At 38.2% G+C, this 26,749-nt stretch overlaps 3 protein-coding genes across 4 annotated transcripts in view; all 3 read right to left on the bottom strand.

The window, feature by feature from the left end:
* Window positions 1–2,103: 2,103 nt before the first annotated feature.
* On the bottom strand, window positions 2,104–3,517 carry LOC106909715 (E3 ubiquitin-protein ligase RNF186-like). 2 transcript variants are annotated; one of them, XM_088005506.1, is made up of 3 exons: window positions 3,412–3,517; window positions 2,946–3,279; window positions 2,104–2,835 (listed from the first exon to the last, which is right to left on the bottom strand). In XM_088005506.1, the coding sequence occupies exons 2-3, from the start codon at window positions 3,239–3,241 to the stop codon at window positions 2,754–2,756; spliced, it is 378 nt and encodes a 125-aa protein (XP_087861632.1). In that variant the 5' UTR covers window positions 3,242–3,279; window positions 3,412–3,517; the 3' UTR covers window positions 2,104–2,753. The 2 variants fall into 2 exon arrangements, with proteins under 2 accessions (XP_087861632.1, XP_014831638.1); XM_014976152.2 differs by having other exon boundaries at window positions 2,946–3,276; window positions 3,412–3,461.
* Window positions 3,518–7,083: 3,566 nt separating this feature from the next.
* Window positions 7,084–15,564, bottom strand: ube2j2 (ubiquitin-conjugating enzyme E2, J2 (UBC6 homolog, yeast)). Its single transcript, XM_014976156.2, has 7 exons — window positions 15,397–15,564; window positions 13,097–13,227; window positions 9,911–9,951; window positions 9,694–9,796; window positions 9,460–9,598; window positions 9,283–9,363; window positions 7,084–9,165 (listed from the first exon to the last, which is right to left on the bottom strand). Exons 2-7 carry the CDS (start codon window positions 13,225–13,227, stop codon window positions 8,875–8,877), a joined length of 786 nt encoding a protein of 261 aa, XP_014831642.1. The 5' UTR covers window positions 15,397–15,564; the 3' UTR covers window positions 7,084–8,874.
* A 250-nt stretch (window positions 15,565–15,814) lies between these two features.
* The window catches only part of LOC106909718 (arf-GAP with coiled-coil, ANK repeat and PH domain-containing protein 3-like), a 57,274-nt gene continuing 46,339 nt past the window's right edge, over window positions 15,815–26,749 (bottom strand). The window contains exons 18-26 of the mRNA XM_088005507.1: window positions 26,162–26,382; window positions 25,966–26,059; window positions 25,701–25,789; window positions 24,873–25,096; window positions 23,939–24,048; window positions 23,324–23,434; window positions 22,327–22,388; window positions 18,061–18,110; window positions 15,815–16,826 (exon numbers count right to left, since the gene is read on the bottom strand). Coding sequence (XP_087861633.1) covers window positions 16,758–16,826; window positions 18,061–18,110; window positions 22,327–22,388; window positions 23,324–23,434; window positions 23,939–24,048; window positions 24,873–25,096; window positions 25,701–25,789; window positions 25,966–26,059; window positions 26,162–26,382 — 1,030 coding nt within the window. The 3' untranslated portion in view covers window positions 15,815–16,757. The remainder of the gene's footprint in view (window positions 16,827–18,060; window positions 18,111–22,326; window positions 22,389–23,323; window positions 23,435–23,938; window positions 24,049–24,872; window positions 25,097–25,700; window positions 25,790–25,965; window positions 26,060–26,161; window positions 26,383–26,749) is intronic.

Below are 26,749 nucleotides of genomic sequence, written 5' to 3' on the forward strand. Positions count from 1 at the left end.
ATAATGGCTTAAAATATTTCATTCTAATGCATCTAGTTCACTTTCTAAAATGCGACCATTTCTTTCACAGAGTTCTAGTTTTAGAACTGGCTCCAGATTTGGTTTGATTATCTTTTTTTTTTTTTTTTTTTTTTTTTAGGAATTTTGATGGTTCAGAAAAAATGTTAATCCTCAGATGAATCCTCTCTACACAGAAAACCGGTTTCTGTTTGCGCACCTGCGACCGTAAAGCCTGTCTTGATGTTTGTGGATGCTTGGATTCTACCTGAATCTGCATTTGGATTTTAGCCAATTTTTCTTTTTATCATTTAGCTTGAAGTTGCTTTGACAGTAATCAAGTGGAGAAGCCACATATTTTACGCTGTTATAAAACGCTGACATAAAACTTCAGTTCAATCCACTTTTTGTTTCTCTGTCGCTGCTGTAGCTGAACGAGAAACTATAGTTTTCCCAAATAGTGACATGTGACATTTCTCGTGGTGTCACCTTCAAGGCTGATGGCAAAAATGAGATATTAAGCAAAAATTCATATTTCAAAGGTTGCCTATAAAGCATCCTTAATCTCTAAAAGTACTTTAGAAAGTTCCAGATTCTTTTTCAACTGCAGGAGATGTGGGTGTGGTGTGAGCGATCACAACATTCTCTGTATTTACTTGTAATTCAGAGTGTGGTATTGAGTCTAATTCTTCCAGAGTGACGCCTCTAAAACCATTCAAAAAGCTGGAAACCGTCTCGATTCTGGGGACGGGAAAACCGCTGAATAATGGCCTATTCAAAACATGTTAAACAGTCTCCCTGTTCTCAGCAGCAAGCAGGGGGCGCCGACTGCTCATTGGCTTGTGCACGCGTAAAAACATTTGATAACTTTTTGAAGGCGCAGCTGACAGATAAGTCGTGTGTGTATAGTATTTTAATCTGGACCCTCCATTTCTAATGCCGCCCTAAGAAACGGCCCATATGGACCTGTAGAACAAAAACCCCTCTGATTCAGGACGCCTGTGAGTTAGTCGTATTGACTTGGACTTTTCCTGACATCAGCCAGGATTCCTTCCTTTTCCTTTCGCCGGTTGTTCCCCACATGCAGAGCAGATCCGTTTCTGCACTCTCCCAGACTTCTGCACAGAAGATCTCAGCCCCAACATTAAACCGAAAACATCTTACTATGGTGTGCGTGAGCTTGTTTCTTCTTGCTCTGTGAATTACATGGATGGCAGATGTACGGATGAGCCAGGGGCCCACACGGTAACCTGGACCTCACCTGAATATTTGAACATGTTCATGAAACCGAACAAAACATGCGACGACTGAACGTTACTGACTGAACAGCTGTCATGCGTGCAGCCATTCTGGATTTAAGCTTCCTCTTCTGTGTGTTGATCAATCCAGACATTTGTGTGGCGTTTATCTTCAGCAGCCAAAGAATCCCTGTCATCTGGTTCGATGTTATGCAGTTCCTCGTTACTCATCCTTGATTTCCTTCCAAGTAAGTCTATTGTTTTTGGTTCATGCAAATTCAGTGGTTGTTCCTGCCTTTTCTTGTTTTACGTCTGCAGCAGTGTGTGTCTGTGCCAAAACAAAAAAAAAAAAAAAAAAACTGCAGTTGTGCACAAATTACTGCTGCATGAAAGTACAATAAAAGTGATCTGAGGAACCGCAACACAAATAATCATGTCAAAACATAAAGCACAAAAATGAATGAAGCAAAACAACTTCTTTTCTAATTTCAAGGGGTTTTATGGGTTTCCTCTTCAGTCGTCTGCAACAGGACGTCTCTTCTTCAAGTGATGTTTAAGGACTGAATTAGGTATGTGCAGACTGAATCTGTAACTTCGTGTAAGAGTTCACCCATCTACTTATCTATATTTTGTTAAAAATATATAAATACCGCCAAGCCTTACAAAGTATACAAGAAGATTTTGAAAGAAAACAATGAAGTCTTGAGGTACCTCAAGGTATAATTGTGTTGAACAATGGATGGATGGATAAGTTTGCACTTTAACAAAAATAATCAGAGTTTTAAAATTAAAATGAGCATTTTGATGTCTTCAACATAGTTACTGTAAAGGTATGCACTGCTACGAAACATGACATTTGCTCAAAAGCTCTTTTGAAAAATATTTTTATTCAAATGCTTCAAATAACTTGATATTAGAACATTGTTTGTCATTTTCCAGACACTTAATTCACAGTTGCAGTACATGTTGCAAAAACAAACAAACAAACAAAACAAAACAAATAAAAATTCACAGATATGTTTTAAAACTGACATAAACATGCATAATAATAATAATTTTAAAAAAAACTCAGGATGCCTGATACTACATACACATACTCAGGAACAAATCAGAAATAATTATAAAAACAAAATCACACTGCATATATAAATAATTATAATATTATTTACAATAAATTATTTATTCTTATAGGAAAACTCAATCAACTATTTTTTGCATGATCTGTAGATATAATGCTTGAGGTCTTCCTTTGATTTCTTTTTTTTAATAACCTAAAACATTTTCCTTTTTTACTTTGACAAAAAAAAAACTTTATGTCTTCGCTTTCGCTCACATTCACATCTAAAAAGATAAAAAAAAAAAAATATTAAAAAAAAAAAAAAAAAAAAAAAAAAAAGCTCGACAAAAAGCAAACAGTACTTCTAGATCCAGTCTCTGCTGAAACACGTCCAAACTTCACATTAAGCGCTCCAAAAGTCTCGGTTCCTCAGAAGCGACGCTCTTTTCTCTCTCCGTGCTTCAGCAGCTCTGCTGGTGCAGCGGCACACAGCTGAGCAGCCGCTGGAGTCCGGAAAAAACACCAGGCCGTCTGCGGCAAGATCTACAAAGAAAAGAAAAGAAAGACGTTTGTCTTTAGACACGAGCTGTGCGGAAACTACGACCCATCTACTACCAGGTATCTGTTGTTTTTGAGAGAGAACTGAAACTTACAGAGGCGGCGGCTGGACGAGTTGGGGCTGTTGCCTTTCCAGGTTCTTGTGCTCGATGATCTGGTCCCATTTCTCAGTGTCGATCCACAGACCCCCCGAGAGAGACAGGCGGGCCTGGACGCAGGTGACCCAGCGGCACAGAGGGCAGGAGACGGTGTAGATGGCTCCCTGCAGGTTGGACATCTTCTCCAGGCAAGGGGCGCAGAAGGTGTGGTGGCAGTGGAGCACTCTGGGGACCCTCCTGGTGCGGGAGTACTCGTTGCAGCAAATGATGCATTCCAGTTCGTCGCAGGTCATGGTGATTTCAAGAGATAGGAAGACAAAAAGGCCTCCTGCTAAGAAAATAGAGAGAGAGAGAGAGAGAGAGAGAGAGAGAAAAAAACTTTTAGACTTCACATGAAAAGTGAATGTTTAGAACTGAGACACTGTTGACATAATCGCTATGGAAGAGACCGTAAAGTACTCACTTGTTCGGGTTCCTCTGCTGAGAGTTGTGTTCAAGGATAATGACTGACTGTCTGACTGTCTGACTGACTGGCTGCTTCTTAAACGAAACTCTCCTCCCACTCACCTGAAGAGGCGGTCGCATGACTTACCTTTCCACAGAAGCGCCACCTGCCCAGAAGCAAACATGCTTTCTATGGAAATTTTTGTTTACAAGAGGCTTCAGAGTAAAAATGAAAACCTTTGAGGCTCAATATAGATTCAGTCTTTTTTTTTTTACTTCTTCTTCTTCTTTCTTCTTCTTTAGAGAAAAGAAGGCGGGAATCTTTATTAATAGATGATGTACTAGCAGACATCGTGTGTCTTTTCTAAGCATATTCTATGAGATTTTTTATGAAACACCTGCACGGCAGGGTATTTATTTGCATTCAGTAGATGATCACACGAGGTGATCTTGGTGAAAGATCAAAGTGAAATAAATTGCTGTATTAGTCAAAGGTAAAGCGAGTGAATGCAAAACTCAGTTTTTAAACAGTGTTTCCATTCATTAAAACAGCTCTGTCAGCTGGACAAGCGTGCAGATATATTTGCTCTCCTGGTTGGCCACACAACCACATGCCGGTTTGAATGACAGCTCTTCCGCTTCAGTTAATGAAATCGTCATCAGAAAGCAATAAACTTTGTATTTAACGTGGTTAAATTAGTCTGATATGAAATCCATAAGAATATTTGTTCGCAGCACTGTTTGTATTTAGGCCAGCGGTGTCAAACCAAGATCATAAAAGCTCTTAAAGGGCCGGTTGTGCCAGAATGTATTGATAAAACCTGCTCACCAACTATTAAAATATCAATAAATTCTTCAAATTAAATAATAGTATTGAACATCTTTTCAATCCTTCCAGGCTTTCGTGAAACTTTTTATTTTATTTTTATTTATTTATTTATTTATTTTTTGCAATAAAAATGAAAATGTTTGGAAATATTTGCAATATTTATGACGGTAAATGTGACTTTTTATTTATTGCTGTATAGATAATGGACTACAATCTGACATCAATTAAGGCTGAGGCAGCTGTTTAGTACAAGTAAGAAAGTTTTTGACAATTTTTGAGAAAAATCTGCAAAGAACATGTTCAGTCAGGCAAACATTCACTTGTTTTTTTTTGTTTGTTTTTTTTGTTGTTGTTGTTTTGTTTTGTTGTTTTTTTTGTTTTTTTTTTAACCTTATGATTTAAAAAACGATCCAGTCCGGCATGACGTGAAGGTTTGTATGGTGACTACATGGTTCGAGTTTTCATCTTTCAGGTCCGGGTTAGAGGCGTCATCATTATGAAAATCCACGAGGACTTCCTGTTCGTTGACATCCAGAATATTCTCCATTTCACATGACAGGTTTCCACTGACAGTCTGAGTCATTTTGAGCATTTGAGAATCGCTGCGTAGCTGAAATTGAGTAGTTGAGCAACAGCAATTAATTCTAGTTGGAGCATGAGACTGCTGCGTTTCAGAATCCAAACAGAATAGAATAGAATAGAATAGAATAGAATAGAATAGAATAGAATAGAATAGAATAGAATAGAATAGAATAGAAACTATTGTCTCAGTGACCGAAAAATGGAACCACATTGACACAAAGATTACAACAAGAAAAACAGAAAGATCGTAAAGTACGGTAAGGTCAAAAAAGCAAGTCAAAAGGAGTAAATCCTGAACATTTTGTCAAAACAAATAGTTCTTTAACTTAAAAATTATGTAGTTTTTTAACCATAAAATATCTCTTTTCAAATACATTGCAATGACTTGATTTGTGACGATCTCCTTCTATTGTGCGTGAACTCAAGCGTTGTCGTCCGCAGTGTAAAACCTGAGCGCTTCCATGGAATCATTTTATTCCCTCAGACTTTTCATGCAATAAATCATGCATGCTCCTCAGTTACCTTCTTGTGAACTCTGTAAAACTGTTGCTGTACAAAAGAGTGCATTCTCTATTTATTCATTCAAAAATCTCCAGATTTTCGGGCTTCAATTTAATTTAAAATAAGTTTCAACTACGTTTTGAAGCCAACTTGATAAGCGATAATGATGGTTGTGGACAATGAAGTAATTTGTTATTCAAAAAATTGAATAGCTACAGAAATACGCAGATCGGTCAAAAACAACCAATCAGTGCCAGGAGGAGGGTCTCAGCGGTGTCAATCATGCTTGCAGCCTCCCCCCTTGATCTCTGCTACACTTTAGCTGCTTCACCGCAATGGAGGCCGCCATGAATGCTACGGCTAGTTAGCATGGTGTAACATCTTATTACAAACAGAAGTTAAGCACGTATAACGTTAAATATCATCTAACCGGATGTACTAAATTAATACATTCAATTAACATAATACTTTTAAACCACAAAACAGAACTTAATCATTTTTATTATTTGGGTGTGTTTTGCAAAAATACAAGATTTTATTACTTTTTTTGTTTATTTGTTTGTTTGTTTGCTTGTCTTCCACGTATCGACTGCTCACTTAGCAGCGTGTACACAAGCTGAGTGACAGCGCTGACACCGGTAGCTTTGGGAAGAAATGGAGAAGCTTCATATTTTTTCACAGGTTATCTACACTGTCACATCATGGTCAGCGTTAACAAATATGTAAAAACTTTTCTTTTCTTTTTTTTTTGTAAAAGTTACATACCCCCGATTTAAAGAATGGCTTTCCTCTGTTTGCTTTGTCATATATAATTGGTGGACTTCTGCAAAAATAAATAAATAAAAACCCTCAAAAACATTTTTCCATTTTGTCATTTTCGGGTAATTGTAGATTTTTAAGGAAAGATAAATTTAACACAATTATTTCCACATAACCTGGAAAAAAAATGAGTCAGAGTTTACTTAATCAGATAAAGTCAGGTACTGACAGCCACAGGATGGAGCCCTGCCAGGAATAACTGAGGTGCATAATACGTTTTTATACCCTGAGGGGTTACACCTTAAAATGTGTATAAACAAGGGGGACAGGGGAAAAAAGCTTTATTACAGTAACTGATTAGTTTTGAGAAAAATAAGTCAGAAAGCAGTTCAGTTTCAAACTCTTGGTTATATGCATTCATCTTGCGCTGGCTGTAAATTTGTGTGCTTCGGTTCAGAAAAACAACAGCATTTAACCCGACGATCAAAACGGAGATACGTGAAGCATCAAGCTGTCACGTCTCTGAGATTCTGTTTTGGACTCACAACGTAAAAGCAAGAGGTTCACGTTTTTCCATCGAAAAGCAGGCGTGGGGTTTAGTCGTCTCTCTCATGTCGAACCACCTTCCGCTTCCTTCCACTCCACATTGAGAAGCAAAACTTTGCCCATAGTTCTTTACAGGATATTTTCAATTCTTGGTGCATTTTCTCAATTGAATTAAGCACTGCGTTTTTACTGAGCCATTCTAACACAATGATCTCCGATCCAAAGCTTCTCACCATTCCCCTCTGGTGAGCCTTAAGCTAACAATTTTATTCCAACTTTATTTTCACCCGGATAAATTAATGTAGTGCTTCACTTTTCTCGTGTTAAATCTTGTAGATTCACCTCTCAAGTCAATACAGGTGAAAAAGTATTAACATTTTTGCAAGGCATAGTTTTCAGACAAGAGCTGCCTTCCTTCTGCGGAACAGGAAGTTGGCAGAGCTTCACGTAACAAAAGAAGCTTTTGTGACACGCTTTTATGGGCTTATCAAATATTTTTATTTGTAGAAAAAGAAAGCGAAGACCTGCACTTGTTTTCCAACCTGCAACTATTTGCTAAACATTGACAGATATAGTTGGTGACAAAAGCAGATTCAAAGGGAGGTTTATTAAACGCCCCCGACGAGCAGGGTATTTATTTGCATTTACTATGAAAACATACAAGGTCACACAAGGTTAACTGAAGCATGGAAATTTGGCCATTTGCTGTATCACTACACAAATGCACTCCCATCATCAGTCTCCCCGCTCTTTGTTTGTGAAGGTGCAGAGAAAAAGAGAATCTTTTTTTTTTTCCCGCTGAAGCATCAGATACGCAGTAGAACCATTTATTCTAAATTCAGGAGTTAATCATCAGCAAATAATGAGAGCCAGGGTCTTTGCCCGTGTTTGTACTGCGTGCTTCGCAAAATACAATGAGCTGGCAGTTTCTATAAATAGGACAACAAAAGGGGGGGGAAGGAGGAGAAATATGTATATAATCAAAGAAAATTTTGATTAACAGAAATAAAAACGCTGGTTCCTTATTTGGACCTGGATAGACTGGCGCTATACTGGTCAGCTAAACCGATTTAAAAAAGAAAAAAGAAAAAAAGAAATAAAGTCTCCAATGTGTACCTTACACTCGTGGCTCATGGGTTGACTGGGAAACTCTTACTGGCATTTGATGACATATCAGCACATCAAACCCAATCCGTGCTGTTTACGGAGAGATGCACATTTATTAAAGCGCTGTTTTCTTGTTAAATCCTTCATTGTTCTCAGTTCTGAACAATGAAGGAGCGACCTGACAAAGCCAATTTGATGTAAAAGCACTGACGGCTCCAGGAAAAACCGGTTTATGTGCAGATTTATCTCCATAGTTTGGATACTCGGCATGTCTTTCGATGTAATCAATTACAACAGAACTTGTTGGCCATCCATGCATCAATAATAGCATTCCTCTTGGATTTTTAGCATATAATTTTGGTGAGAAAATAGTTTTAGCAAAAAAAAAAAAAAAAAAAGCAAACTGACAGTGATGTGATAATCCAAACCCGTGTGAGGCTCCAGGATTACGTCGCCTGTTAAAAATAGGCCAGGTTCGTTGGAAACAGCTTCCTTTTGTACACGCCCCACAGAAAGACGAGCTGGCTTGTGAGGTGTGATGACGTGAAACTCATCGTTTCATGTATGGGAAGCAAAACGAAACCTGCTCAAAGCAAACCTATAAACTTAGAGCCAACTTCAAGCATTAAATTATGCCTTGTGGGGCGCCTGAGCAGGAAATGCATGTCAGGCAGAGGCAGCTCCTTTTCTGTGGAACATGGAAGCACGGATGCTTCAACCGATTAAAGACGATACTTTGATGATTCAGGTGAATCATCTTTTTTTTTTTCTTCGCCCCCAAACAGACCATATTATTTAGGACAAAATCACTTCTTATTTTAAAGATGGTGGGAATTGCTAAAATATTTTTTTTTTTTGTCACAACCCATGAGCCGAGATTGTTCCCAGGAACTCTATTATTAAACCACTGAAGCACAAAGTGGATTGCAACCGTTTTAATGAAAACTGCTCCAACCCCGTCCGCTTCCCAGTTCCTGCTCTCAGTCCAGCCGTTCTGGGTGGGGTGGGAGGTGGGAAGGGGTTTTAAGTTTGTTTCTGGTGAGGTCCATGGTGGCAGATGGTGCTGTGGAGCGATTAGAACTCAGGACTGAGCGTCTCTCCTCCACGCATCGACTGTGTAAAGTTTGGAGTCATTTGGAGAAGAGCAGGCGCCTCCTATCACTCCTGAGCTATGCTCCTCAGAACATATTTGACTGTATAAGCGAACGCAGCGAAGCCTACAATCACGAACAGGTTGGCTAAAGCTCCTCCTAAGAGTCCATGGTTGCGATTTCCCTGCTGCAGGCCAGGGGCGGGGTTGGCGTCCCCCATGGGGACCGGCCCTCCGTTGAGGACCGGGAGGCCGTAATGAGCTTGCTGAGGGTCTCCATCAGGCACCACATCTGGTAAGGGGAGAGGCTGTGTGCGGGCGCTTAACTCTTCTTGGACCTTCTGTTTCTGCTTAATCTCCTAGAGGAGAAAAGGAGAAATCGTTGGACAGAAGACGTAAGATTATTAATATTATTTTATTTTTTTTTAAACAAAAAGGAGAAAGAGCAAATCTGTAAGAAATCTCCTCATGCTTACTTCTACCACATCAGGAAATAGCTCGCAGAACACTTTGTCTTTGAGGTTAAAAGCCAGGCTTTGGAGAGAGAGCTGTCTTTTCTAGAAAAAAAAAAAAAAGGCAACACAAGAGGTCAGATATCCGGTTCAACGACGTCGATCTACAGTATTATTGTCATTCCAGATAGTTCTGCCCACCGTGTAGTCGGACGTCTCAATGCTGCCGAGTGTTGGTCCCTTTTCCACCATGAAACTGAGCAAACCCGTCAGAATTGTGCTGACAGACCACGCTGGGTTCCACGTATCAGGATGGAAGTCTGTGATGGACAAACATAACCTGTGCAAAAACATAAACATTTAGCAAAAAGATCTCCAACAGCTATATCCAGACTGGTTTCAATCATCTTTTTTTTTCTTTTTTTTTTTTTTTACCTTGTGTTGCACTTGAACCTTCCATTTGGCGTTATCATATAAATACTTGGAGGCTTAAAAGGAAATTCACGAGGAAATACGAGTTTTCCGTGATAATATCCTCCTACAAAAGACAAGATAACATTACACAATAGGTGCTGTAGAAACAACAAAAGCATGAGTCAGGTTGAGGTGAGCAAACATCATGTGAATATTTTCCTCATTACAGATACATTACCTTCATATGGAGTTTTCTCAGGACCTCTGACTACATAGTGCCTGAGGGGAAATAAAAGACTTTGGTTAATCCGACTATTCCAGATTTCTGTAAGCTTCAGGTTTATGAGCTGGAAAAAGAACAGTGTTTCCTTAAAAAAAAAAAAAAAAAAAAAAAATCTAAATTTTGGTCCTTCATTTAGAAGTATTGATTAAAAGTCTTTATCCCTCTGAGATAAATTCTGCCCTCTGTCCTACTTATTCAAAGTTAAGAGCCAGAATACCAACACAACCTCTCAAACAAAAATACTAATCTTCTGATAAAATTTATTTTGTTTTTCCAGTATCATAAGGCATAATAATCTAATTGAAGAAATAACTGCTTGAACTATATCCCTCCGTATGGCTCTATTTACAAGTTTCTCTTCCTTAATTGAAATGCTGAGACTGTCATATACGATAAATATTTCTTCAAAGTTCAATTTCAGTAACGCAATTCTCTCAGTTAAACTGACTGATCTGTTCGCACCTTTATTTCTAGTAAAGAAAATTCAATTGGGTTTCGATTCTGTAACACAGCAAAGAGCTTATTCAGGCTTTATATAGTTTAAAAATATTTGTAAAAAAAAAAAAAAAAAAAAAAATCATCCAGAAAACTTTTAAAATGATTATAGGATTTAATTTCAACTGAACTGTAAAGCCGACGCTGTACGAGCAAGGAAAGGTCAGCGAAGATGAACAGAGAAATTCACTGTTCAAACTCTGAGGACATATGTGAAAACTTTACTGCAAGGAAAAGACTGTAAAATATCAACAGAAGCTACTTCCTGATATTTGCCAACTGGACCGCTTCAGTTTGGACAACACTGTGCTATTCCGTGGAAAACAGGCTGTTGACATACCACTGTCACGCTACATGGTTAAAAAAAGAAAAGTACTCAGTTGTTGGTTTCTTTGAAGCAACAATTCACGTACCAGGACAAAAGTCAGGGCTGTCACAGGTGAACTCGTGTCTTTTTCTAAGCTGATTTTGGGTTTTAAGACACGACACTTTAATTTCTTTCATCACTTCCAAGAACTAGATTTGACAAATACTGCAAATTACATGTCAATTAAAAAAAATGTAAAAAAAAAAAAAAATGGGTGTGTGAGACAATAAATAATATTTACATTTCTCCAAAAACTACAACAAGGTTAATGGGACAAAGCCATTTTAATATGAGAAACATAGAAACAGAACATTAACATTTTTCCATTTCTTACTCCTACTTACATTTTTATTTAAAACCCTAAATTGCTGCTGGTGAACCACTGACCTAAGTTTAACTGTACAACTCCCAATAGTACCAACTAGACAATATATGAAACGTGACTATGACAATACAACAACCTGATGAGTGAGGTTTTGTTGGGAAATATTTTCTCTGAATCACTGACCTGCTGCTTGTTGTTTGACCTATTTTCTAACAGGGAACCAGAAAGGTGCAAATAACAGTGACACATATTAAGTAGGATTAACATGTTGTCACATCCTATTTGTCACTAATAATCCATTAACAAAAGCATGAGAGAGAACAAAACCAAATATTGATACCAACGCTGGAATCTCCCTATTTTCAGAAACCGCTCCCCGTAACAGAAAACAAATAAAATACCTCAATAAAGACGCCAACAGGAATGTGTGCATCTTCCCTGAGGACAATTACAGCATGTGTTTAGTTTTCTGCCAATGTCCGGAATTACAGCCGGAACACCAGTTGCTACATGTGGTTGAAGTTTTGGGAGAATCAGTCAAGTGGCCGTGTGTAAAATACAGACTCGATCTAGATGAGGCGTTCACAAGTGGATGGTCCAATTCAGAGCGAGGCTCCTTATGCCCATGACTACTTTTACCAAAATTGATATAAGTTTGTACATTTGTACTAAGTAATTTAAAAACTAACAAAAATACTAGTAAATGCATCTTTCCCCATCAAGGTAAAAGCTTTGGTAGTTTTATTTTTTTTGAAAACCATTAAAAAAAAAAAAAAAAAAAAAATCAATTGAACTATCATTCTTTAATTTCACATTTTAACAGTGGCTACTACTAAATCTTGAGAAAATCTTTTTTTTTTCTAAAAGTTATCCAAGTTTGGGAGTACTACACTCTCAAACTGAAAGCTGGAAAAAAGCACAAAAATGGCTGGTGTGTAAAGGTTGCTGACCAGTGATCTAGACTCAAAATGTGCAGTAAACATTTCCTACAAATTTGCATTTAAAAAAACTCTAGTAGTTTTGTGCGAGTTAAACATGAAGCACACATCCCATAAAAGCACAATCGGTTCCTGACACTGAGGTTGAAAACAAGCGTGTGCGTTCTCTCAAATATGCCAATTATAACTTCTAGCTGAGTGGTAACTTATATACCTGGTAGGAAACATAGCTCTACCGATTCACGAGCCGGAACCAGTCATAACCTTGCTTCTGTGATGACTTTATAACATCTGGTAGCTGTGTAAACATTTTAACGAACACAACCTTGATTAATAATTAAACTGTTGACTATCTCCAAGCCATCTCCTCCTGACCTCACCCTAGAAAAACTGTACACCTGAGTAGTACAGTTTTACACCTCAGTTTATAAATATGCCAAAAGCTTGTTAAATTACGTTTATAGGTGTATTTCAATTGAGTTCTGAAGAATATTAAAGTCAACGTGGACAAAGTCTGAAATTTCAAAAAGGAGCCATATATGTACTTATAACAACAGGAATTACTGCCGAGGAAAAAAACAGAATAGTTATTTCTAATTTACAAACATGCACTATTTGACCAGTGAGTGCATTTCAGGCTGTTTTTCCCCGCCAACAGCAGATCTAGTTTCAGAGCAACATTTATTTCTGTCTTAATCGTCACAACAGTGATAATAAAGTCAAGGAAACAAACCTGTTGCAGTGACAACATGACCCACGCTGCCAGACCACAGCAAAGAATCCATTTCATCAGGGACTTTAAACAGGCTTATATTAGTTGTGCTAATAATGACAACCAGCTGACTGGACAGAAGTGCTGATCTCAAGTAAATTGTACCATCTGCAAATATCTGTTTATAAACACATTCATTCCCCAGCATCTTCTGAAGAAATATGCTTAAAAAAATAAAAACATCTTTTGCGGCCGTCTGCTCTTTCAGCCCGGTGCTGGTCAGCACTGTGGATGGAAATCTCACCATTCTAAGATGTTGGAGGGGAGAGGTTCTGCACAGATGTAAGGCACTGGGTCTTTCTTTATCCTGAGGTAATCCTGCTTAAGTCGCTGTGTGGCTGTCGTTGGAGCTCTCTTATTCCCGGTGTTGTTCATCTGAGATCAGAAAAAAATTAAATAAAATAAAAATTCAGAATGAAAAATGTATATCTTACTCTCACTAATATACAAATTAGCTTAATAACAACATTCAAACACTTTTTGGTGTAACAAAACTTTTGATAGCTTATTTTTATTTACCTTATAAGAATAAAGCCAAAAGATTAATAACAATGTCAAATCACAGAGATCAGATAAAACCAACGTTAGCGTCATAATAAAAACAGAAATAAGCAGAAAAAAAGTCCTTGTTTATTTTAAACACACCTCAAAACAAACAAACAAACAACAACAAAAAAAGCTTACAAATTTCTTCTAGATCATTTATTGAGTGAAAACTTGTCCGAACTACGTTCCTGAAATAGCTGCATGGACAGATGGATCCGAGTCCAGCACAGAGATTATATATTGTATAACACGACACACTGAGACAGGTAATCAAGTTGTTTAATCTGAAAGGAGAGCAGTTCACTGTAGTTTGTCCCATCTGAGTGGAAAACATTACTACAGCAAAAACAAACCACAACATCCCAGTTAAAACGACATGCGACATCCTTCAGCAGTTGAACTGAGTTCAGTCATGTGAATGGCAGAGGCGTAGACCTTCACTACTTCTTAAAGTTACCATTACACCCTGCAGATATGAATACATGCCACTTTAACAGAGCAGAGATAATTCTTATAATTAAAGTATATCATTTGGTGATGCATATTAGTATGAATATATTAACTTGGCAAAGACAAAGTCAAAGAGTGGAAGGCTTGATGAGATAAAAGACTTTCAGTAATAACACCAGTTTGAGGTGTGCTGCCTTCTGACAGAGCTTTCCTCTGACCTGATAAAGAATGATTATGTAAATGCTCACATTCTGCACAGGATATTAATAAACTGTGATTTTCACATTAACAGTGCTAGGTAATTTATTTTTTTCTCCCACAAGTACCCAGGTCAAAGCTGGCCAAATGTAAAATTGTACTTCGCTGAGAGCAAAGGTGGCAGTAACTGCTCCATTACTAGCTCAAGGACAGCATCAAAAAGTGAATTGTGTATGCAATTTTAATTCTTATGTAACAATTAAAATTAATTTCAGAACAAATGCACTTGTACTCTCTAGATATCTGAAAAAAAACTATTTCATTTCAACATTTTAGGGCCACAAAATATTGAAAACAGTCATTGCAATTTTACTGCTGAATATTGAAAACAGATGTTGAATTTAAATTATATAATAAATATGGGGATAACACGAAGTGAAAGTCCACCCAAATGACTAAAAATTATGAATATCATTAGCATGGAGGCAATAATTGTTTTATTGCAAAAATCGACACTGCAAGCAAAATTGAAATATTGTGCAGTTCTGTTTGTAAGGCATTGTGACCTTTGTTTTCCATTAACCTAGTTGTTGAGATCTTGAAATAAAAAAATAGAACTGGAAGATAACAGATTTCAGATAGCTGGACAATATCATCAATGATAACCATCAGAGCGACTATAACATATTATGCAATTTCATAACAGTCTTCCATTCCCACAAAGCAAATATGAAACTAAGTATTGCTATTCCATCACATGACTACATTCGAAATGTACTTTCCAACCGCTCACGTATTAGCCGTTTAAGTGAAAATGAGAAATGTGCCCTTCTACCCATTGACCTACTATAGTGGCCAAACAGCAAACTAATGAGTTATACGTGGTCTGCAACAGTGTGTAAAGTATGACGAGAACATTACCTGATGAACAGGACCGTCTTAACTCAACTTACTTAGCTAGTGCTAATCCGCTAGTTGACGTGCTAAGTTAATATTGAGACACTGACAGATCGATAAGTTAGCCAGATCAATGTGGAGCAGCTGTTTAATCACGAACTGTAAACAAACATTTCATTTACAAACCACAGAAATATACCAAAATTGGTTGACAACTCGTGAAATCACAGTATGTACTGTCTGTTATAGCTGGTGAACTTCTCCCGGCACCAGCCTCCAGCTAGCAAGTACAGCCGTTAAAAAGCTGTTTCCAGTACCGTAACGCTAACGGCTAACGAAGGCCGTTGCTACCTAGCTTTAGCTATCAGCTGTCATTAACAGCTCCCATACAGACGAGCTGCCACAACGTCTCTCATTTTTTCCCCTACCAGTGGGTGTCTAATGTCGACATACCTCTTCAGAGACTCCAATGAGAATATTTGTTCGTGGCTGGGCACGAAATTAAGACTGTTGTTTTTGTTGTCAAGCCTCCACACCGAGAAGACGATGACACCAACGTAGCTTTAGCTAACGTCACCACCAAGAACAGTTGCACTTCCGGTTTCTTTCTTCTCGTTGAGAGGTTCTTTAGTGTCACCAGCTGATGTGGAATAATTCGCCATTTAAACCTTTTTAAAGGCGTACAAAATGTGGTTGGCAAATATAAACTCCTATTTATTTTAGGGAATTACCATTTAAAACTGCAACTTGTCTGATTTCAGCATTGTTTACCTCATCAAACAGCTGACATGCCTTGTAGACAACACTTTTATGAAGGTTCATTTACCAAATTTAAACTTAAAACAGAATGAACAAAATATTCACACAAACCTTGAAATTTGCTTCTTTTATTTCATTTCTACCCTGAGATGCATACTCATCATAGAGTATGAATATTCCAGCAAAACCATTTCCAATGTTCTTTAAGCTTTCTTTTATTTTTAGACATCAACAAAAAAAGATGATTAATGGTTAAATTCAGGTTATAACAAAAAATCTACTGCATACTGATTTATATTTATGTTTATTTCATATCATTTTGATGATCAGAGCTTACAGCTAAACTCTGACATAGACAAACTTTTCAGTAGACTCACAATTAAACAGCTTTTTGTTCATTTTATGATTTTATTTTAATCAACGGAGAAACTGAATTTTGGGTTTTCATTATCTGTAAGCCATCATCATCATCATCATTTCACCTTTTTGAATTAAATAAACTTTTTAATATTATTCCAATTCATTGGGATGACCTTGAGATTTTGGCATGGCCAACACCCAGAATCAATCTCATCGAGAAAAATATGCAAAGCTGAAACCTCATGGCTTCATTCACCATTGTTTTTCTTTAAATTATACGAGACAACAGTCATTTCTCATCACGTTTGAGAACAAGCTTGACTCATTGCTGGCAACAAAAGAAAAACATCCACACCCATTTCATCAGTGTGCGAATTCATTTGCCAAACAGAGAAAAATAAATAAATTAACATAGAAAGTGAGATGCCAAAGATTAGAGATGCAATTCCAAATACTGAGAGTGCAGAGTACTGTGCAGAAGCTAAATTTATTGCCTCCTGAGTCCTTTAAATATTTAGCCATGTATTATGAGCTACCTTACTAGAAAAAACAAGAGTCAAACAATGTAAGTAATATGAAACAGTCAGTTCAACTGCTTCTATTTTAACACACATTGACTAAAGAATGGGCATCGAAGCGATGGTCTGTCGGTCACTACAGCTTCTGACAAAGGCTGAACTGCATGCTTCTTCTCCTCAGCTTCTCGGGCTGGAGAGACGCGAGGACAGAAAACTCGCGAAAGACATCAGCACTGGAGATGTCACCTGTAAAGGGAATATTGAAATCAATGCGACACCATGGAGACCTAAACACATTTTTTTTTAACCTTCTCCACATATGTTTCAAAGGCCATAAACCCAGCAAGTAATAGATAAACCTCTCTTCAGAATTCAGGAGGAAATCCCCGAAAATATTTGCAACCACCTAAAGAGAAAAAACCCACAGAGCGTAACGAAGTGAAGTTTGCCTTCCTTCACACATATAAGCTTCATGTTTCAGCAAATGTAGAGCTACAGAGAAACGAGTAGTTAGTGACACCCATTCTTCTTTTATCAGCAGCTCAATTAATTTCCCATGAGAAGTTCTCATCCTGCTCTTTCTTACTTACCAGTGACCTAAATGTTTGTGCCATTCTGACTGGGTTAAACCTAAAATCAGAAGTGATTTCACAGTAGGCAGAATATTTCACATTTTATGGGGGAACGACATAACATTTCAATTTAACGCTGCAACATTCTGATCTACTTTATCTTGTTAATGATAGAGCTTTCTCTCTGAGACTCTCGGAGAGGGTGCACTTAATAGCCTTATAAAGTGCAATGCAAAAATTCATCCAGCTTTTTTCACATCTTGTCACATTTCAACAACAAACTTATTTTTTTTATTAAAAAGCTATATGTTTGTAAAATGTAAGTAAAAGGCCATGCTTTTTACTTACATGTTTTTTGCTTGATGTTTTTTTACATAGAAAAAAAAAATCCAAAAGTGGGAATGACTCTGAGGAGGGGATGCTTACCGTAAATAATTGTGCAATCAATCCGCTTCGAAAATAAGTAAAAAGAGTACTTTTTGTGAAAGTAATATAAGAAGAAAGAAAGCCCAGATGAGCCCATATTTCATCCATGAAACATGGTAGTAGCAGCATCATGCTGTGAGGTTCCAATTCTTTGCCAGGTAATGGGAAGTTGATCAGAGTTGGTCAGAAGATTAATTTAGCTAAAAACATAGCAATTGTGGGATTACAACTGTTTAAATGCTGCAAAAGAAGCCTATGCCCATCTAAAAGAACCTACCCAATATTCGTGAATGTCATCTGACAAAATGTGAAAATGTCTGCAGAACATGAACGGATTTGCAAAGCACTCCAAAGACTCTCCATGAAGAAATGTTCAGGTAAAGGATCTGCAAACCAAGGCATCTGAACAATCACCCCCCAAATCACCAGATCAGAAAGAAAGATCCCACTCGCCCTCAGACGGTCCAGATTGCTTCACTCACTCTATCCCGAACATCCTTGTGTTTATCTTTCCTGCTGCCTGTGAAAACCCCTGTGGCAACAGAAGCAATGAGTCATGGGTTATTTCCACACATGGACATGTGTTATATTTTTGGTAAAATGAAAAATGAGTCATTTATGAGATATCTTTCAGAATGGAGCTAAATAAAGTCTAAAAGTAGTAGATAATTAAAGGAAAATGAAAACATTTTAGATTTGAATCTGAATGTTCAGATTTGGTCTTAAAATGTGAAAAACAAACAATAAATTAAAAAGTAGGAAGTGATGCTAAAGTTTCTTTCAGCTTCAAACAAACATAAAATCCACCAAGCAAAACCAACAAAGAAAATCTTATTTAAACTGGAGTAAACTTGAGCTACATTTCTTTCTATTTTAAATCAGTTTGTTGTGTTTTTAGAGTTCGGATTAAAACTTGACATTCATCTTTCGTTTTTCAGGTTCAACTTTTTTTTTTTCAAATAAAAATACTTTATAGTCTTTTTTTAAGGTTCATTTGTACATGTTAAACTTGAAAGCAACTTTTCCCGGCAGCAATTGTGGGGTGAGTTTACACAGTTTAGTGGGAATTTTATTTCTTTGAATAAGTCAAGTGATATAAATAATTTACCGTAATAAAAAAACAACAACACACACAGGCAAGATCTGATTGAAAAAAAAAAGAAGAAAAAAAACAACATTCTCCCAACACCTTTAATCGCTGAAAAATAGTACTAAGATATAAACTACAATTCCAGCCACAATATTTATGAAAGTGTCATGCTGGGAGGATGTTGCGAAACAACAATGGGAGCAAGAAGCAGGAAGCATGGATTAGTTTGTCAGGGATTTCAGGTTTATTTGCATTGTTTTTTGTTTTTTCCCCCCTTTAATGCTTCTAAAGACAAGAAGTATTCCTAAAATATTCAAATGTAAAGAACCAGAAGAATGCCTCCAAGTACTTTAGAAGTGATTTCCATCTGACATGTGTCTTTTTTTTTTATACATAATACAAAGACAAACATAAAACATCATCAGTTAATCAGATTCTGTGTTAGAATGCTGAGAGGCAGCCGGCTGGCATCAAGATAAAATACACACCCAAACTATTTACAGTACATTTCCTTTCGACGGTACCTTGAACCACTCTTAAGTCAATACACACAAATGGACACAAAACATTTAATACTTCCTTGAAGGCGGCAGCGGTCACAGTAGGCTCACGCCGCCCATTAAGTCTGGCTCTACTCGAAGTACACTCAACTATTGCATCTATCAGGACTTCTCTGGAACCTCGCTCGGAGGACACCGACAGTGTTTTCTACCTCTCTGCTGCTTCACAGAGCAAGGCAGGACTACTCTGTATCTACACGTTCCCTTTATAAAAGTCTTTGGCAGAGGAAAATAAAAGCACAGCTGTAGAAAATAGAGAAGGAAACCACCGTGATACAGAGACACAGAGGCCACAGCCTCGAAGCTGTGGGGATGGTGGAATGGCACAGATGTGCAGAAAGGACACCGGAGACCAGCGGGCTCTCATGGTGGTGCATGCTCGTTCCACAGGACTGCACCGCACAAAGTCATCAGATTATCGAAAGAAAATTTGTTCATCATGCGTTAGAATGCAAACGATGCCGAACTCCCCCAAATAGTAATTCTGGCAAAAAGTATACATAGAATATCATAAGTACTGACCAGGAAGGGAAGCCTTTGACCACACAAGGTGCTCTGTTATCTCCTCACATAGGTTAACATACATGAGTATTTACAGGAAGTTGGAGGTCTTTTCATATACAGTCTCTCGAGTCACTCGTCTTCAATACATGGCATTAAACAGAAGAAGGTGGAATGGAAATGGAAGTGAAGATGCAGTGCTCTGCAACAGTATTTATACCTGTTAAAACCTTTCATTGTTTGAGACAAACCAACGCAAGGCGGCATGTGTTTCTGGGAATTGGATGGAAAAGAACGATTTCAACTTTTTTCTTGCAAATAAAAATCAAAGAGTGGGGTACATTTGTATTCAGCCCCACTGAATGAAATAAAAAAAAAAAAAACTATTTTCTTCAGAAGTCATCCAATTTGTGCTGTAAATATGCCAGTAAGTACTTTATTCTCAGTCTAAATACTAAGCTGTTCTTTGAAAGAGCTCCACGGCTCTGGTTGCAGAATCTGACATGTGACTTGTTCATTCTACAAATCTTGACTCTTCTAGAAAAGTGGCACGAAGGAATCCATAGCTGAGCCAAATGAAGTCCTAACTTCAGCTTCCCTTCACACCTTACTACATATGGGAGAATCAGTAAAATTGTGGAAGATGGTGCAAAATAGAGCCCTACACACACGGCGCCAAACACTAAAAACCACCCTGAATGCACCAGTTCTACTGCATGGTGATGGCAGCATCATGCTGTGGGGATACTTTTTTTTCCAGCAGGGACATGGAAGCTAGTCAGTCAATGGGAAGATAGAAGGAGCTAAATACAGGGCGAACTTGGAAGGAAAAAATGTTACAGGCCGTAAAGAGTTTAAATTGGAGGACCTTCATCTTCCAGCAGAACAAACCTTAAACATGTAGCCGGAGCTACAATGTGGAGGTTTGGAAAGTGTATATTCATGAGTTGGAATGGCCATGTCAAAGGTCATATCTGATTGAGGAATCTACAGCAAGACTTGAAAACTGATGTTCACAGACTGAGTTTGAGCTGTTTTGGAAAGTTGGTAAAAACATAAAAACCGAAGATGCAACTGCAGCGAAAGTTAGTTTTGCAAAGCATTGAGTTAGAGCTGAATACAACTGCATGCCACATCTTTAATATTTTTCTTTTTAACAAAAATAATAATGATAATAACAATAATAATAATAAAAACACTTGATGCAACATTTTCCTTCCCTTTCCAAACATGCACGATGTTTTGGTCCATCACATAGTATCCCAATCAAGCAGTTTGATGTTCGTTGTTGTAACGTCACAACGTAAGAAAGAGGTCGAGGAGTACAAGTACTTGCTGCACAAGTGCACTGTAAGCTTCCTGCTCTGGTTTGTTGGCTCATGTACTTTTTACAAGTCAGTAAATTAATGGCTGCAGTTCCACAGTTTACTCAGTTAAACAAAATTTCAATTCAAAAGCTTGTGCAATTTAGCAAAAAGCATCATGTCTCCAGATACCAAAAAGTTTATTAACTGCAAATTAAGGCTATTCCCTATCTTCTCCCAAAAATTCCGAACTTTGGGATTAAAATGACAATCATTATATATATGCAGACAGGAACTGCATTCCAGGATGAATTGCACTAGTTCTCTGGTATGATAAATAATAAGCATAATATATATCTATAAAAAAAAAAGCACTCGCATAGACATAATCTAGACATGAACAATGTAAAACAAACAAACAAAAAAAATACTTTATTATGGGAAAAGTGCACAGTTTCTTTCAATAATATAAAAAAAAACACATTTAACTCTTGCTCTCCTGTTCACTCACTCGTCATATGTCGTATCTTACACAGCAGACCAAGGACTCTTCTTCTTCTCCACAAGCCCTTCAGTATCTTTTTTTTTTTCTGTCACAGTAAACTACCCTGGTACCTCCAATGTAGCTTCTCAGTTGTCATTTATTAATTTTTTTTTTTTTAGTAGTTGAACAGATACCATTTGTAACCTCATGCCACAGTACACAGTTTCTAGTCCTCTAAATACGATTATAGTTACATCTCTGTTAAAGAAGAGATGGGCTGAATGGGATGTCACGCAGATGCTCTGTATAGATAGAGAATGTGGAAGATTAACGCAGCTAGATCCCCCCCAGACGTAAGCGCCAGAAATCAACTCAAAGCGCGCAGCGTTCGGTGAACTCAGAAGATTAACCCTGTTAGTACCACGCCAAAAAGCAGAAGTTAGCTTAAGTGTATGTAGTGTGGTCAGCAACAAGCATGAGTGGCGCCAAGAAGTAACAAGCAGGAAAATGGAGGTGGCGTCTATATAGTCAGTAGAGTTAGACAGCTCCATCAGGGGTCCCGCCCACTCAGTCACCCCCCGTCGGCAAGAAGTTGCCTGTAAGATCTAGATCTACAGTTGACTCGAGATCAATGTCTAGGGGCAACTTCAACCCAATCGCCTCTCAGTCTGGATGAAAAAAAAAAAAAAACAGAGTTTATGCTCCCGGGTAAGGAAGGGACCACTAGCTCTCGTCTATGTTGAGGCAGATGAATTCCTGGATGCACTTCCTATACTGCTGCTCAGTGGGGCTGCTGCTTGGATATTGACCTGGTTGACCCAGCGGAGCCTCCGCCTCGCGCATCTCCTCGTTCATCCGCGCCAGTCGCAACCTGGAGGAGGGAGGGAGGAGGTGTAGAGAGGCAGAAAGAGATGAAGGGGTGAAAAAAATGGGTTAAAAACAGATTAAGAGCAAGTGCAAATAGACACACAAAGGGAGGAAATGATTGGCGATGATGATATGCGTTGTATCACGCAGGAAGGCTTAAGTGGAAATTTAATTTTAATGGTGCGGCCTATAGGAGAAATACCACAGATCCAGAAACGTAAAGCAAAAAGTATAATAAATGATCAAACTGGTTTAATCTAAAATAGAAAAGCAACAATTATTCCTGCTGCTGCTAAAAATATAACATACTGATGATTATAGATGTGGTAATATCTCATACAGCAGTTTAAGGTTAAATATAATATCAAATCAATTGAAAGTTTCTGACAGACTTAAGGAATCAGTTGTGGGGGGAAAAAAACTAGTAAAAGCTAATTGCTACTAAGATAAAAAAAAAATCAGTTCTTATGATTTTAAACATATTTAACAACCCATTACTAATGTGATTGTGTTGTAGGGTTTTTAATTAGAGGATTCTAGAAGCCTATTAAAACTGATCAGTAAAGACGCTCAATTTATTGCAAATTCAGTCACAGTGTTAAATGAATCTTTTGTGGTAAAAACTCACTCACTGGTGCTCAAGGCAGCTCCAATAAAAGAACAAGTTAAACCAGTTTTTCAATAAAAGAGTCCTATATTTTGAATTTTGGCAGAGAAGTATATTGCAAGGAAAGCATTTCTTTCTACTACTACTAAGTTATGACTTTGGTGCCGAGAGATCTTCCGCTTTTCAGTGAGTCTGTGTCTTGGTATGGAAACTCAAAGTTCTAGCACCAGTTTAGCTACAGAACAGGTTTGGTGGGGAAAACCCCCATGAATAATTAAGGCAGTAGCAGCAGGTGATTACTAATAAAGCACTTGATGATTGTAATTCCTCACAGCGTGACGATGTCTGCGTTGGCAGCCTGGACAGCGATGCTGAGGGGGTCGTTGCCCTGCTCGTCCACTTCCGTCTGTGATGCTCCTCTCTTGAGAAACAAACACACCTGACTGTACAACAGAGGCAGAAAGGGACAAGAAGCCCATCATTCCCAAACACATGGAAAAAGGAACAACGGAAGAAGCTTGGCGACCGATTTGTCACTGAAATCGGCGTGTTTTATCCACCCTCCTTCTTTTAAATGTTTACAAACACTTCATAGCTATTCCCCAAAATGATGCAAGGTCATGAGAGACAATGACTAAGCCAACTGACAGACTTATGATTCACGGTTCAAGCGCTACATGCTGACTTTGAGCCTGTTGATATTATAGACAGTATTGCCACACCGAAGACGGACCAAACAGGAAAGTTTTGAATCTCCTGACGCAAATGTAATCTGGAGAAAAAATTTTCATGAGCAACAACAAACACCACGTCATGAGCCACCCACTAGTTTTTGGAAACTTGAGTCTTTCCTGAAAGCCATCGGACATTTCCTTTAAATCCCAATCTTCTTATTACACGCACTGGTGTGTGACGCATAGGTAGTCATTCCTCTGAAAGCCTCTTACCCAGTGTGGCCCATGTAGGTAGCGTGGTGAAGCGGGCCCCTGCCTCTCATGTCTCTCTGGTTCACATCGGCTCCGTTCTGGAGCAAGAACTCACAAGCGATTAAAGAGCCCTGGAAGACAGTCAGACAGAGATGCCATTCACTTTGTGGAAGCTAATCACTTATTAGCCAACATACACACAGCCTGGCTTTAAACAGTATTTGAGACCAAAAAATGGAGGGGAAGTCATGTTCTTTGTAACAATATTAATAAACACACACTGATACAAGTGAAATTTGTCAAAACATGTTTAAATTCAGCTTGGGATATGTAATAAATATGATAATAAAAACAATTAAATTTCAACTATTCGTGTTCTGGCAAGTAAACCAGTTGTTTAAATTTTTATAGCTTAATTTCCAGTCATCTGGAACCGTAAGAAAGATGCAAATGAGTCACAGTTATACCGGAATTAAAACTGAAACTCATTTTGTGATGTAATAAAATCTAAGACAAAGGTTGCTATCAGATAAAAGCGGATGTAAAAACCACAATGTTTTCTTTTATTGTTTTAGAAATGTATATATTTTTATATGATAGGAAATGGAATGAAGCATTGAAAGCCAAATCTTTCTCTTGACTTAATTTTCAGTTTTCCATATTTATACAGAATTAAAAAAAACAAACAAAAAAACTATAAAAGTAAATTCCATTTACAAACTTTTCAAAACTACGTAGGAACCCTGTTTAATCCCGGATACGCTTTCAAATGAGAAATGATGATACTGACACCTAAAAATCACAAAACACATCCGCTTGATAACTGCGAGGCGTTACTGGACCAAACACAACAGATGTTGCGCCGTCTTCCATTTAAGTCACAGCGTCTGCTAAAATATATTTAAGTATGTTTCTATTAACACTGAGCCTGCAGACAGACCAAAAAGCCTCTCACCCCGGCCACAGCCTGTATGAGAGCCGTTTTTCCCTCCTCTTCTTCGTTGGTAGCGTGCACATCAGCACCGTGCGCCAGTGCCTCTGCCATCAGGGGCAAATTGTGGAGACGAGAGGAGCGATAGAGCAGCGCCCCAGGATGCAACTCCCTGGGATCCTCGGGATCCGAAGACCCCTCGTGTTCGATCTCCACTTCCCCACTGGAGGACTCCTCCGACTCCTCTTCTGTTAGTGAGCAAACGAATAATGGCCATTGAAATTTTAATCTTATAAAACACAAAACAAATAGTGTTCAAGCTCCCTTTTACTCTTCTAGATGTACAAAAAAAAAGATCAGTGATCAGATTTGGCCCTTTTTCAGCTTTATCTTATATTTTATCTTTATCTTATACTTTTTGTTTTGTTTTTTTTCTTCCTTTGCTCTTTCCTTTGGTTTGTTGTTGTATTTCCTTCTAATTCATGTAAATCCCTTTGAACTGCCTTGAAATGTGCCATATAAATTAAATTACCTTCCCTTTATCAGTCCTGACTACCAACCAAAAAGTAAAAAAAAAAAAAAAAAACGATATATTTTTCTGACCAGTGAACGCACCATTTGTAAGAACTGCTAGGTAGCTGTAAAACACTAAAAGCTAGTTTAGAATGTCATCTCTATATGAATTTGTTTTTAACTAATTATTCTCTCACGCAAACAGTGTCACATTCGCCTTGCTCATATACGATAACGAACGAACACTCACAGCACGAAGGCTAGAAATTATATTTAAACATTTCTCCTTCAGTTATAGCTCTTAAATATAAATCCTAATAACAGATGGACTCGTTGTACCTTCCTCCGTCACAATGCCAAACACGAGGATGTCGGTGCTGCCGTCTGTGCTTCCTCCCAGGCCGCTGTCGCTGCTGAGACCTGCAGGGCCAAGCATCGCCAAGCCACGGACACGTTAATCATTACACACGCACAATTTCCATCTCCTAAGCAAACCCAAACATCGCGCTGGAACTAAATCGCCCAAAATCACTGCAGTTGATGTAAGCAAAGGCGACGGAAATGTTCTTCTCTCTACGTTAATATTATCCAAGTTGTGGACTTACTGCGAGGGCCAGAGCCGGTGTCAAAGTAGGAAAACAGGGAGTCCAGCTCGTCTGGGCAGAACAGGGAGTCCCGTCGAAATTTTGCTGCGGCGGCTGCAGATTAAAAAAAAAAAAAAAAAAAAAACAGTTGAAAAATGGATAGGTTTTGCTTTTTATGCTTGTGATGATGACGGATATTTGAACCTCTTCACCGACCTGCTGTGAGGTTGGCGGGTGAGGCGCTGCCAGGCTCGTAGCGGTGGTACTTCCTGCGCGCCTTGTTGGGGGCCCGCACAGAGCTGCTGTGTCGCTGGCATTTCTTCACCATCCAGGGTCGGGACTTCCTCTCTCCCTCCACCAGCGCCTCACTCCCACTCAGCTTTTTCAGGAAGCGTTTCTCAACATATTTAAACTTGATCCAGGCCTCTTTCTCCTGCCTAGAGGGAGACGAGTAAGTATCATCTCGGGCTCACAGTAAAACTTTCAGATTTATTTTATATCAATATGTCATCTTTCCATCTTCCTTTGACGCACAGTGACACGTTGCTATTATTTTAAATGTATGAAAATAAACAGAAAAAAAAAAAAAAAGTTTTGTGGACTTTTAGTGCTCTACGGTGAGATATTTGCAACCGGAGACAATCAGACAAGCAAGACAAAGAGCTGAAAATACTGAAATCTGAACCACTAGCTGCATTATTACCAATACACAGCACAGATTTTAATGATTTTTTGAACTGGAGTACGGTACGGGAACCTCCTTGGTCTTCCATGACCATCTGTGTCAGGTCAGAAAATCGTGAC

This window comes from Poecilia mexicana, unplaced genomic scaffold (genome assembly GCF_051168715.1).
Source record: "Poecilia mexicana isolate PSO_F unplaced genomic scaffold, ASM5116871v1 scaffold_5, whole genome shotgun sequence".
In the NCBI taxonomy this organism is placed as follows: Eukaryota; Metazoa; Chordata; class Actinopteri; order Cyprinodontiformes; family Poeciliidae; genus Poecilia; species Poecilia mexicana.